This window comes from Macrosteles quadrilineatus, unplaced genomic scaffold (genome assembly GCF_028750875.1).
Source record: "Macrosteles quadrilineatus isolate MER2022 unplaced genomic scaffold, UCM_ALF_1.0 Scaffold_3__2_contigs__length_128488019, whole genome shotgun sequence".
Lineage (NCBI taxonomy): Eukaryota > Metazoa > Arthropoda > Insecta > Hemiptera > Cicadellidae > Macrosteles > Macrosteles quadrilineatus.
The window spans coordinates 11,838,240-11,852,903 of NW_026542596.1; the positions used below are offsets into that span (position 1 = coordinate 11,838,240).

Sequence of the window (14,664 nt, forward strand, 5' to 3'; positions counted from 1 at the left end):
TATTTTTTTTTGTTGATATGAAACTGTTTCAACCCCTAACATCTCTTGAAGATATTGATGGCATGTTTGAATGATTGTGCTGTTTCATGCTATCAAAAAGTAAAAATAATATTTGAACGCTTATGGTTAACAAATTATCAATATTCCTATTAACTTTCTTAACAATAAAAAGTGGCATACATTCCAGCATCATAAGTTTAGCTGCTTGATAATGCTATTAGAAAATACTAGCTTGCTTCACAAAAATCGTGAAACACCAAAAAAGTAAAAAAAAAAACTATTTACTGAAAACTCAACTTACCATAAAGTCATAGAACAACAAACCAAACTATCCAGAAGACATTAGGGGGTAAAATGAACGTCTTCTTTGATTGTAACGATCTTGTCTTTTTCTCGTTGATTTATTTTACATTATTTTAGATTGTCTACAATTCATGTCCAACATTTAATTAATGGCTGGCTACAAGATATTTCCTTAAGTCTTAAAGAAACACATACTAAAATGTTAAAATATATAACATCGGCTCGTTGACGGAAGCAAGCGAGGTCTCCAAGGCCAGTAGAAGTTTTATAACGACCAGCGGTCGTCTGCGGGTCTCAGTCTCAGTCCGTGTCTCAGTCCTCTACTGGAAGTGAAAGGAACAGGTGAGTGACGCAGTCTTTGTTTGTGTTTACTTCTGGAAACTATTGCAAGTGTGTGTGACGTATGCTTCCCTGTTGGGAAACTGTAACAATCATATGTTAGGAGATTTATTACTGAGCAATACAAAACAGATTTCTTATGCCAAAGTCTTAAAATTGTCTTGCAGCGGTTTTATATTAGAGTGTGCGGACAGTGAAGGAATCAAAATGTTTGTATCTAATCCTATACTCTTATATGAGCAATGTAAAACTGTGTGTACAAAACCAAAAGTTTTCTTTAATGTATGCTTGTATGTATGCTTGCACAAAGATTTCGTAAACGGCTTCCACGATTTCCTTCAAATGCTGTCAAATTATTATTTATGGCATAAAAACGTGTTTACTGCAGTTAAAACTGCCAAAAATTCCAATTACCGTACGTAAAAAAATGAAATTCAAAGTTAAAAATATATAACATTGGCTTTATGGGTTGCCAAGTAAGTTGGTTGAACAAAATAACAAGGAAACAGTAAACAAAAGACTTGTAACGTGTGTTTATAACAAGCCATCCACAGTATACTAGCAAATTAGAAAATGCAGTACAAAAGGAAAATCATCAATTGTTTTTCAAAGCATCATAATAAAGATTACACTGAAGGTTACTCGATATCTGTAAATAGTTCTGATCAACTACTGATTATTTTACTTGACTCTCCTACCAAAATTTAATTCCCGAAGTACTGAGTAAATTTTTAGCAATCCATTTTTTAACAGTGAAATTAATAATTAATAATATCATATTTCTTTTATGTAAATTGTAATTTTAACAAAAATTTACAATCAGCGGTTTTAATATAAACAGACTGTCAAAAGAACGATTATGCAAGTATAGGCTATTAGTGCTGTTATAAACGAGTGATTTTTACCATCGGCTGTAAAATAAACTAATGTGTTGTAAATTGCCAGGTTAAAATTCTATCTTAAAAAATTAAAATCGACTGAAACTTAAATTATAAAAGCCAAAATTAGTCGTAAATAAAACGTGAGTTTTCTTTATATTGATTGCTTTTAAAATGGAAATCAACTACACCAAGTCATGGTTCCAAGTACTCAATAAAAAAATAACATCGATACATTTTTAGTGTTATTGATTATCGTGAATCGTCTTCTAAAATTAACAATTAGGACAAATATTAATTTTACTTTAATTTGATGTAGGATAGGAGAAACCTCGATTCGATGCTTGTACTTTGAGGGTCAATAATATACAGTCTCAGATCAATAATATATAACTATAAGATTAGTGATGACATAAAATAACATTCGTTTCAGCTTGTATAACACTTTGTTTTAGACTACCAGTGGCCGTTAAAAATTTAGATCACTTTTCAGTACTTCAGCCATGTTAACCTTTTATTTGTATAAACGTAATCTAAAAGTTAGAAAATATTATTGCGTATACGTCATGTTTACTGACTTTGATGTAATTTAACGTAAAGACGAGCTATAGAAATGTATATCGTAATTCTTTAGTCCATATAAAAGAAAAAAACTATGTTAGAATTACGATAAAAATCCAGATTAGTTGCTGTTAACAAATTGTAAATTCAGAGTTCTAATCAATGTTTTATTTCCCCGTTTATAAATAAATATCGTATAACCAATTAATGTTTACACTAAAAGCTTAATCATATATTTAATTTCGTCTCTTCAATGAATTACTATCCTAACATAAGTGTAGGTACTTATAATGGAATTGTGATGTTCAATCCTTTAAACCCTTATAAACCTTGAACTCAATCCATTGTGTACTCAGAGTGAAACTTATCGTAAACAGCCGCGATTGTCTTTATTTTTCCTTGGGAATGACAACCGAATATTGTTGATGACTTTGGGGAAGTCTACGTCATCGCTGACACATTAGGAAACCCGTCAGTTCTTCAGTTCTTCTAGAAACTCTGTTATTAAATTAGATCGTGATGGGAATCAACATTTTCTACTTCAAAAAGTCGACTTTATAATACTTTACAAAATTAATAAGAAAACATTAATAGTTATACATATTAGGGGCACCAAAATGTTCATTATTCGTATGTTACAAGCACTGGATTTAATCACTGTTTTTTTTTATCCTAAGACTGACTGTTTTTATCACAACTTTAAGAGCACTCTTTGTAGATGATCTTGAGTAAGTAGTTTAAGTGTTAATTACTGATCTAAGTATGGTTCTGCAGGTTGTGAAACTAGGCCTTCGTTGTTAGTGTGAGCACTTTTAATCATGGTTTCTATCTTCATTGTTGATATGTTTTTCTTGTTATTGTTATTGTTATTTATTCAGACATAGCCTTTATTTTTTGTTAATAATTTTAGTTTGATAGCTTACTTACTGTACCTCTTGTAAAAATGGTGTTATACCGAGGAAATAAATGAATTGAATTGAAAGAGTAAGATTGTTGTCTAATATAAGAATTTTATGGAAAGTCCAACAACATTTTTAGTTATCGACGGAATTCACTCAGATCCACAACTAGTTTTCGTACCTGACTAATAAAGCAAATTTTGATTTCCCACAAAAAAGTTGATTAGTGCCCGTCTTATCTTGGATTTGGATAGGCTACTTTTTAATACTTATAAAATTACCTCTGCTTGGTGTTTTATTAAACAGCGCAAAGTGTTTAACTTTTAACACGTTGTAGGCCTTTCATTATTTGCACTTGAACTATTTATGATCAAATTCATAGTGAACTAACGTGAATGCAACGTGCAGCTAAATACAGGAAATGTATAACTATAACATGTTAACTATGTAATCAATATTACTCTTTAGATACTTCCCAATAACCTTCTACTCGCTAGTTAATTTTACTGGAAGAGTTATGAGACACCATGGAAACGCCCACTCTTGGGAAATTTACACACAAAAAGGAAGCAATGTTGGCAGCCTGTTGGACCAGACAAGGTTGCCAACAAACAGGAGCAAAAACCTTGAATGAGTCAACCAGATCTTACGCTCCTGAGCAAACAAATGAGACCGTTTTACTCGCCATTATGTCAAACCAGAGATAGGTACTAAAAAGTCTTTGTCTGGAAACACTATTAAGATAACCGTGGATATTATGGTATTATAATTAAAATGTAGCCATTTTTTAAATTAAAAAATTTCATGCTTAGCCACATACAGGGTTGAAGATCTATTTTCTCACTTAGGTTTCGTTACCATCATAGTTGACATGAAAATTATCTACTTTACACAATTATTTTTACCTTTCAATTTTGCTTTGTTAAAGAGTGGGTTTAATGATAGCTTAGACTGTTTGGCGCGACAAAATCGGTAATTTACATCAACCCATGTATTTCAATTCTAAAACTGGTTACACACAAATAAATATATGCTGCGACTTAACATAGGAATGAGATGTTTACTTCTATGGTTCTATTGGAGTATATTTTACGCAGATGTGCGATCAGAAACATGGTTCATACCTGTGTGATGTGTTAAACCAGTTACCAGTTGTGGTTAAATACAATGGTCTCTGTAAAAATACTTGTTCCATGTGATCAAACAAGGCCACACTAAGTGTGGCCTTGGATCAAATGATGCATACCGGCAAATCCACTATTTCCATAAATATTTTAAAAAACGTTCAAAATTATTTTCAAATCTACACGTATGAACCTATTAATTGATCAAATATGTCCAGTAGAACTGAATATTTAGTTATACAAAGTTTAAAAAATCTCTTATTTAGTACTTTCTCACCAATATAAATTTGGAGGTTTCTTAGCTATTCTGCAAATAACTTTTAAATGGTGAGTACAAAGTGGAAGGTGATATTCTGAAATAGAATCAAATATTTGAAAATTTTTTATATGCATTTCTTGAAAATACTCAATAGGGCAATCAAATTTGCCTCCAAACAAAAAAGTGAAAAACCTTCGTTTTCAACGTATTTCTCATGGTAAATATATTTAAAAAAATTTCATTATAAATAAAAAAAAAACTCGCATAGTTTTATTTGCAAATCTACAGGTAGTGGCTTTTCAAAAACCCATTATTTTATAAAATCGGTCCTGTAGAAATGTAGATTTAGTTGTACAAAGATTTTTAAAACTGAATTATTATAATAGTCTATATTGTGAGGTGTGATGTATTGAAAAACTGAAAATTTACGAACACATTGAATTAATAGTTCACGACGTTCAAGATTCCCGAGACTCGACCCTGAAGCAACTTGTTTTGTCGTCTTGTACAACAGGTTTCTTTGTGAATCAAAAATATTTATAGAAACCTCGAGATTAGGTGATTGTTTTTTTTTTAGTGAATTTCCCATATAGGGAATAAGCTATTACCGTAGGTCTCATGGTAAGACCTAGACCCGGGACCGATTTACTTTTTCGTTTTGAGGTCCCCAGAGGCCAAAAACACTATCCGTTCAAATTCATATAAATCCTATATACAGGGTGATTGATATAAGTGTGCCAGCCGTTTTATTCGAAAACTATAAAAGATATCAGAAAAAGTTAAAAGGTAAGTGCCTTGGATTTTTTATTAAAAAAATTGTAGTCAAGTCAAAAAAATTATTTTAGCCACCATTTTTCCAATATGGCCGCCAACTTTGATTTATCTTATGGAAGACCCTGTATTTTATGATGTATTCTGGTAGGAAATGTAATTTTAAGACGATTTTATTCTTGTAATTTTTTTCATAAACCTAACCGTTTCAAAGATAATAATGGTTACAGTTTTGAAATTTCTGCATGAGAAAGAGTTTCGATGAAGGCCTAAGCAAGCATGCCAGCTGTTTTATTCGAAAACCATTCAAAATTTCACAACTTAAACCATTATTATCTTTGAAACGGTTAGGTTTATGAAAAAAATTACAAGAATAAAATCGTCTTAAAATTACATTTTCTACCAGAATACATCATAAAATACAGGGTGTTCTATAAGAAAAATCAAAGTTGGCGGCCATATTGGAAAAATGGCGGCTAAAATAATGTTTTCGACTTTACTAAATTTTTTTAAATAAAAAGTCCAAGGCACTTACATTTTAACTTTTTTTGATATCTCTTATGGTTTTCGAATAAAACGGCTGGCACACTTATATCAATCACCCTGTATGTCCTATAAACTATATATATGTCCGTTAGCGCGATAACTCGAGCAAAATTGATCCTATTTTGATGAAATTTGGTACAAACGTGTAAACCTACATTTATTCGAACGAGTTCGCGAACCAGCATAATCGGACCATGGGATCAGGGGTTTATGGGGGTTTTACGGGGTAAAAATGGGTTTTTCTCATTTTTGACCCTAAAAGCTTTAAATTTCTAAATTTCTCTCTAGACCATTTTGAAGAGCTTAAAAAAACAAACAATTTAGTATATTGAAGTGTTTTTGAATGTTCATTGACTACGGAGAAAAATTAAAAAAATTGTAAATTTAAAACTCCCATGTTATTCTTATAGAGAATAAATAAACTGTTCTAGTTTGCTTGTTTATGGATATATTTTAATCAAATTTGGCAATTTGGTTAATTTCATACTAAGCTATCAATATTTCAATTGATAAAACACACCTCAACATCTTCCCCGTAGCAGCAAACCTAACTACAGTACTCACTAAAATTATTGTTATTTAAATAGGAAACAAATCTGAAAATTTATAGGGAATATTTTAGTAGAAATCAAGCCGGGTAAATGGAAATTCGCTTAGTATGCAGGTTTGCTGCGACGGGGGTATTTAGTAAATTTGAAAGTGGTCCTAAGAGACATTTTTAGAAACATTTTGAGACCTCATCCGCAAATAACGATTCTCCCAACATCTAATACTACATTTCAAGAGATGATCTTGAGTAAGAAGTTAAAGTGTTAATTACTGATCTAAGTATGGTCCTGAAGGTTGTGAAACTAGGCATTCAATTGATTAGTTGTATATTATTTGTGGTACTAGTATTTATAAATTTACAGTTGTTTAGGCAATTGGATATCTCATTTTAAGCAGCTACATATAAACAATATATTTTTTCTCAATGTTAAATTTACAAAATAAGTACGATGTACAGTTATGATATAACACGTTGTAGTAGATTACATTAACGACACAACTAAACATACATTATAAAGTTCCGAAAAGTAGTCCAGAATAAAAATTCCCGGACAACATGCTGTCCCCCGTGAAAATTTCTCATCATGGTCACTATTAAAAGGGGGCTTAGTAATTATACCTTCGAAGCTTGCGAAAGGCCAAGACAAATATATGATTGTATTTTCAATTAACAGAGTAAATTTTGGATGGGTATTCGTGAACAAATATTTTCTAGGAAACATAAAATATCCTAAAATATGTTTTTGTTGTTTGCAGAATGAAGGCAGCCACAATCTTGGTTCTATCTTTGGTCTGTTTTCTCTGTTTAATTTCAGAAGCCCAACCGGTAAGTAGACAGAGCGATTTTCAATGTTTTATTTATTAAAAGTGAAACAAATTAAAGCAAGCAACTACAACAATATTAACAACCTATTGGCGTTGCTCCAGTTGTTTAGTGATGAATAAACTGATAAAATAAATTTGAAATTGCAGTTTTAGTATGACAATTTAGGGTAACTGCGCTAAAAGGGAATATTGTCGTTGAAATTGACTATTTATCATATTACTTTGTTAACAGTCAATTAGTGACTCCAAGAATGTACTGTGATCGTTTTACACGTTGACAATTAGTTTAAAATAAGAGATAAACAGTACCGCAATGGCAGTTTTAAGGAAAAAAGGACATAGGAGATAAACAAAAACACAGAGTGTCCCGGAAATAAACAGGCAAACTACGGGAAACGGTTTAAAACGTCGAAATAAAGAAAAAAAAAGAATGATTTTTTCTAAAATCTCCTCGTTAACCAGATATCCACCATTTTGTATTTTTACATCAACAACTTAATTTTTGAATTTTTCCAACTGATCTTTATGAAACTTGATACGAATGTTAAGGTAAAACCATAGATAAAACATACTCCCTTAGTAGATTTCTCATCCTTATGGAACAGCTGAAGACAATTTTATTGTTAGTTCCTGTACGGTTTATGTAGAGGTCGTGTTTTGTTTACAATTTGTTTTCCGTTATTACAGCCATTTAAAACCATGTTTAACCAAATAATACGATCTAATCATAAACAATAACTTGTCCCCTAGTTATATAACCAAACAGTGAAGCACAAATCAAGAAATTAACCCTAAAATAATAGAAATAAAGTTTCGTCGACACTAGCGCCCATGTGTCACGTACATGAACTAGACACGAAAAACGTGCTTCAAAATTTACAATGGGATGAGAAGTCTACTTGTGTTGGTTAGTCTATGGTAAAACTAAAAACACTATGCTATAAAAAATTAATCCTATTTAAAATTTCAAAATGGTGGTCCACCAGTTTCAAATTTTGAATTGGACCACATTAGGTTTTCTAGCTTGGGCCCCTCTACTTAAATATACAGTTTCATAATGATCGGTAGGAACAGTTAAAAAGTAAAATGATTATGTAAAAATACACAATGGTACATATCTTTTTAACAAAGCCATTTAGAAAAAAAATCATTCATGATTTTCTCTTAATTCTTTTTAACCATTGAAACATTTCCCGGCGTTTGGCTGTTTACTTATGAATCACCCTGTATACATACTTAGAGGAGTACCAATGCCTTTTATAATTACTAGAACGGTTTCCTGCACTTAATATGTACATTATAAACCGATATTAAAAAACAAAACTCTCATGTTTCAGGCTCCAACTCCTAGCGATGAGAAACCTCTGACTTTCTGGGACAGAATTTTTAATGTAAGTTAAACCTAAACTACCTATTTCTGTCAAAAACATTAACTTTTTGCCAAGCCAAAATAATGGTTACCTCCCGCTATCTCCGCGTCCCGCCACCTCCGTGTACCGCTACCTCCGAATTTCAGAGTGACCCCTATAATCCTCGGTTACTTCCTGCGTTAAGACTTTCCGTCCAAACATAACCTAACTTAACTTAACCTAACCTAACCTAACCAAACCTAACCTAACCTAACCTAACCTGACCTAACCTAACCTAACCCACGGGTTAAATGTTCATTAAATCTTCCATCCACGGGGCTTCGCAGCCGTGGATGCAATGACAGCTAACAACGCAGGCAGTGAAGGGATTACAGTATAAGGGTCACTCAAGAATTCGGAGATGGCGGGACAGATTTGGGTTCGGAGATGGCGGAACGCGGAGATAGCGGGAGCACACGAAAATAATGGAATGATATAGCAACTGCTATGACCCATCAACTTGTTCAGTAACAAAAAATAAGGTATAAAATAGAATTGCAGACACTCGCGCAGATGGGACATATACTTCAGTATCCGATGGTTACACCTTCAACAACATTGTATAAATTATGTTTCATACTTTATATAAAAAAAAAATCAAAATCTTATTTGTCACTACCATATACACTTAACAAAGTCACGCATTTGTTGAAAGTCTTCCATAACCTATAATAAATAAATAATAAATAAAAATGCCTTTATTTAGCAAGCGTTCCTTATAATAAAGAAAAATTTTCATTCCTCAGTACATACTGCTTTTCAGGATAACTCTTGCCAATTTAATTACCAATACTAAATAAAACTAAAAACAGAAAGTACATATTACAAAATTTGAGGTCCTTCATCCACAGCTGTCTATACATTACTTTTAGCTTATTTCTAAAGGCTGGATCATCCAGCAACTTAAGATCACAGGGGAGGTCGTTATACAACTTGGGCCCAAAGTAAGAAAAGCCTCTCCTGCCAATCTCCAGCCTCACTCTCGGGAAGTGAAACTGCTCTTCCTTTCAAGTATTGTACCGAGACAACCAATCGTGGGAGACCAGTATTTCCATCAGGTAAGCTGGTGCTTTTTTGACCAGTACCCGATGAACCAGAGTGCAGGATTTCATCCTGCATACGGCTGCTGAGGGCAAAAGACCGGCAGTTTTTTTTCAAATTCAGATATATGATCGCGTTTCCGCAGACCATATATAAATCTTACTGCGGTGTTCTGAAGTTTTTGAATCATTTCCATGCCCTCATCGTGATGCTATTGCCATATGCCGGACATGTAAACCTGATTGCGAAGCTACTGACGTTCCAAACTAAACGTACCTTGATGTGATTTTAAACTCGGCAACGTTCTTTGATTTAAATGATTTTAGTAGATAGTTTTCATCGGAATGGAGCTGCCTCGTAAGACTAATGCGTGATAATTATGTTACAGATTCCTAGGTCAGTGCTGAAGTCTACTAAAGAGGTTGTTAATAGAAATGGTAAGAATTTGTGAGCATTGCCCACACAAAAGTGGTACTAAAATAAGTATGGTTTAGTTGTAGTATGATTAGTATCATATAGTCTTATATGAGCAATGTTTGCTTGTATGCTTGTATGTATGTATGCCTACACAAAGATATCGAAAACGGCTTCGAAGATTTCCTTTAAACGTTGTAAATAATAGTTTCTGGCCTAAAAACGTGTTAAATGCATTTTAAACGGCCAAAAAATCTGATTATTACGTTAAAAAATTAAATTTAAAGCAAAACATATTTAACATTGGCCTTATGGGTTGCCAAGTAACATTAATGATTGAACAAAATAACAAGGAAATAGGTAAACAAAATACTTGTAACATGTGTTTATAACAAGCCATCCACAGTCTACTTACAAATTACAAAATACAGTACAAAGGTAAAAAAACACCAGTTTTTACTATTGAGCAAAGATTATACTGAAGATAACTCGATAAACGTGAATAGTTCCGATCAAATACTGATTATTTTATTTGGCTCTCTCCTACTAAAACTCGATCCCCGAAGTATTGAGGTAATTTTTAACAAACTTTGATCCAACAGTGAAATAAATATTTAATAATATTGTATTTATTTTATGCAAATTTGAATTTAAACAAACATTTTAACCAGCTATTTAAAACTAAACAAACTGTCAAAACAATGTTTATGAAAGTATAGGCTATTTTATAAACAAGTGATTTTTACAATCAACTGCAAAAAAACATTGATGTGTGTTGTGGATTGCCAGGTTAAAATGTCCATAAAAATAAATTAAATATTCCTAGACTTAAATAATAAAAGCCAAAATAAGTTGCAAATAAAATATGAGCTACACTGTATATTGATTTTTCAATGGAAATGGCTCGGTCCTCAGGTACAATAAGATTAATCTTTATGACGGATAATGCATAGTTAAGTTTATTGAATCATAAGCTAAACTTTTGTCAATCTTGAAAGCCATAGATAAATTAAATCATAACAAGAAATTATACTGACTGCACCAAAGTATCCTGCAAAAAATACTTTGAGCGTTCTCTAAACAATATATTCAGGGTTTAAAAAGAGCTTAAAACAGAGCAAAAAGCTTAAACAAGGGCTTAAAAAGTGCTATGAACTATTTCAACCGTTAATAGTGTTCTCTTTCCGTTGCGAAGCAAGGGTATGGCGCCTAGTAATACATAAACTAGGAAGTGAAATATCAATAATAAGACCCTAGAAAACACATGGCTCTTGATAGCAATTATAATTTTCAAATGCCCTTAATTTTATATTACACTTGATTACATATTATTGCAAACCTCGATAAGAAGTTATCTATCTATATATTAATAGGCAAGCATGTTTCTTTAAAACCTTTTTTCTCAGCTCGTGTGCATCTTAGGGAAAATCTACGCATACCGTTAGAAAGCTATTTTCCTGTAGGTGTGCAGAATCCCTTTATAAATTTAAATAGGCTCAAAGATAAGCACAAAAAATGAGTTTAAAGATTTGAAAAAATTAACATGGATCTTATGCGTTGCCATGCTGGTGACGAAATAACAACGAAATATAAACAGGAAATCAAAACAAATGGAAGAAACTCCAATCACATGTTTTATTTACAGTGTGGGGTGAAAATAGAGAAGTGAGTACATTACATATTTTTGGTCGAGTTTCGACCACTGGACGACCTCTCGTTCTTTTTAATAAGTGTTATTTGATAATTTAAACACTTCATAACGAGGTTCTACTTAATAAAGTAGTTAGTTGATGTATTCACGATTTTGCAAAAACTGGGATCACAACTAAAATAGATCAGTTTGGTATTTTTCCTGAAAGTTCCCTTGAATCTTTTTACACTGACAATATAATCCATACACTTGCGTGTTATAATTTAGAAATATTTAAGAGTATTGAGTATTTCACAACACTGATTAATGTGTCGATTTTACACTAAAAGGAATGAATTATCATTTACAACGTATAAACATATTTTGTGATAAAACTTCCACAACTCAATATGTACAGTATACAGGATGATTGATATAAGTGTGCCAGCCGTTTTATTCGAAAACTATAAGAGATATCAAAAAAAGTTAAATGGTAAGTGCCTTGGATTTTTTATTAAAAAAATGGTAGTCAAGTCAAAAAAATTATTTTAGCCGCCATTTTTCCAATATGGCCGCCAACTTTGATTTTTCTTACGGAACACTCTGTATTTTATGATGTATTCCGGTAGAAAATGTAATTTTAAGACAATTTAATATTGTAATTTTTTTCATAAACCTAACCGTTTCAAAGATAATAATGGTTAAAGTTTTGAAATTTCGGCATGAGAAAGAGTTTCGATAAAGGCCCAAGCAAGCATGCCAGCGGTTTTATTCGAAAACTATTCAAAATTTCACAACTTAAACCATAATTATCTTTGAAACGGTTAGGTTTATAAAAAAAGTCAAAAGAATAAAATTGTCTTAAAATTACATTTTCTACTGGAATACATCTTAAAATACAGGGTGTTCCGTAAGAAAAATCAAAGTTGGCGGCCATATTGAAAAAATTGCGGCTAAAATAATTGTTTCGACTCGACTACAATTTTTTAAATGAAAAATTCAAGGCACTTTCCTTTTAACTTTTTTTGATATCTCTTATAATTTTCGAATAAAACGGCTGGCACACTTATATCAATCACCCTGTATAGCCTGCTTGGAACATCTTTTGTCACGAAACCTTGTTAGTGAATTGAGGTATGAAATTAATATGGCATAAAATGAGGCTTTAAGTTTTAAGTACAAGAAAAACTTTGGTAAAACATGAATTTGTCAATTAAGTTAACTATTTTAAATTAATAAATTAATCCTACAAGAATTAGTTTGGTCTAAGGTTGATCCTGGACATATAAAACAATAATAATTATGTTTTGTTCAGTAGTTTCCGGTGTATTTTATTTCCCTGTTTTCCTTGCTTCGCAGGTGTGAAGTGCAAGGAGGGAGAGACTCCTGTAGAAGGTCCTGACGGTAATAAGATCTGCAAGAGCGATGCTGAAGGAGGACTAGATGTAAGTTCAATATTATCAAATATATTAAGTCATTTATTTAACTTAACTCAGACAACAAAAAGTAACTATTTAGGAAAACGTTGGGCGTTAAGAGCACGCTCTGGAAATCTGTTAATGGTCCACGTAACCTTCAGTTAAAACACAAAAGCTATTTTGGTATACAGCTTATTACCTTAAATGTTTATTTACTTTATATATGGCCGCTTCTACCATTTGCTGGTATCCTTGTCACGATCAAATATTTCTCCAAGGTCTAGTTATTACAAGTTTAAGGAATTTTACCTAACCCGCCATGTTAAACTTCCCTATCCCAAGCGTGATGTATACAACTTCGTTACTTCTCGAGTGATGTAAAGATGAAAAAACTCACTCGGTGAGGTAATGAAACCCATTTAAATAACATTGAGTGCTTAACTTAAATATATATACCTCTATGGAGCCAACGACGTTCAACGCTAGAAATCAGCTGTGCGCTTGAATTTTACTGTTATGTTTTGAAGAATTTTCCTAACCTAGCTTTTGTTTGTAAATGAACGTTACTGTTAGAAGATGAGTGAAATTGATAATGAAAAATATTGTTCGTAACCTTCTGTATATTGTTGGGTCAGGTAAAATCTTGTACGTTACATGTTACGCAAGAGCGTGTTTACATCACTTAGGTAAATTATGCAACTCGCGGAAACGCTCTTACTACACTTGTAATGTAAATAGCTATAAATACATTTTAATTATTGCATAACATGTTTGATTTTTCAACGGACGAATGTTCTTTTGGAGGTATTGAAATAAAATACTATATACTTTTTTTACTTGAAACTACTTGAGAGCTATGAGTAACAAACTTTGAAACTGTGAAGGAACTATGAGAAAGTATGGAAGTTATGGATTAATTTGTGTAGTTTGGTCAAATTTGTCCGCCTATTTATAATAGTATTTCACAATCTAATTGTATACAAGTTGTTACATTTTACATGTTTTATAATTTTTATAAACTGTTTACTAATCCAAAGATTTTTTTCTCGTTTCAGATCGCACGGAGTGCCATAGACTCTGTAAATGACTTCTTAAATGGATAGAGAATCGTATTGTTGACTGATAAGTTATAAACAAATACAGTGTTAAATCATAATTTGTTGTTGTATAATGTTAATAAATTATTTCTGATTGTAATTTTTTACTAAATTGTGTACTTTATTTAATTTTATATGGTGAGTTAAAACTTAAGATTTCTTCCAGATAAAATTTAAATGCCACAAAGATTATCGAAAAATATGGTGTATAACTTTTATTGGTTATTTCAATACTCATTAACTTTACACTCATTTCATAACAGTGGAAATGAATTGATGTTTTGTTTTAATCAAGAAAGCTCTAAATTTGTAAACTATGTATAAGAGATTTCTCTGCAACTTTCAAGAGTCAGGGGAACTTGGTTGGTTCTTGAAATCGCCGGTAGAGTTCTCTTAGTGTAGAAGCGTTGTTGGTTCCTAATAAAGCCGCTAGAATGCTCCTTTGTGTAAAACAGTAAGATACGATGGATATTGAAATATTGGTAGCTTTAAGAAACTCACCACACATTCGACACTAAACTAGCTTTTACATTATTACGTCTTGCTATAATGTATGAGAGATATAAACAATATAAATACCGTCATAACGTAGCCTACATGA

At 32.0% G+C, this 14,664-nt stretch overlaps 1 protein-coding gene across 1 annotated transcript; it reads left to right on the forward strand.

Moving 5' to 3' along the window:
• Positions 1 to 596: 596 nt before the first annotated feature.
• Positions 597 to 14,175, forward strand: LOC128990935 (uncharacterized). Its single transcript, XM_054413599.1, has 6 exons — positions 597 to 645; positions 6,986 to 7,055; positions 8,392 to 8,445; positions 9,893 to 9,941; positions 12,908 to 12,993; positions 14,022 to 14,175. Exons 2-6 carry the CDS (start codon positions 6,987 to 6,989, stop codon positions 14,067 to 14,069), a joined length of 306 nt encoding a protein of 101 aa, XP_054269574.1. The 5' UTR covers positions 597 to 645; position 6,986; the 3' UTR covers positions 14,070 to 14,175.
• Positions 14,176 to 14,664: the final 489 nt, after the last annotated feature.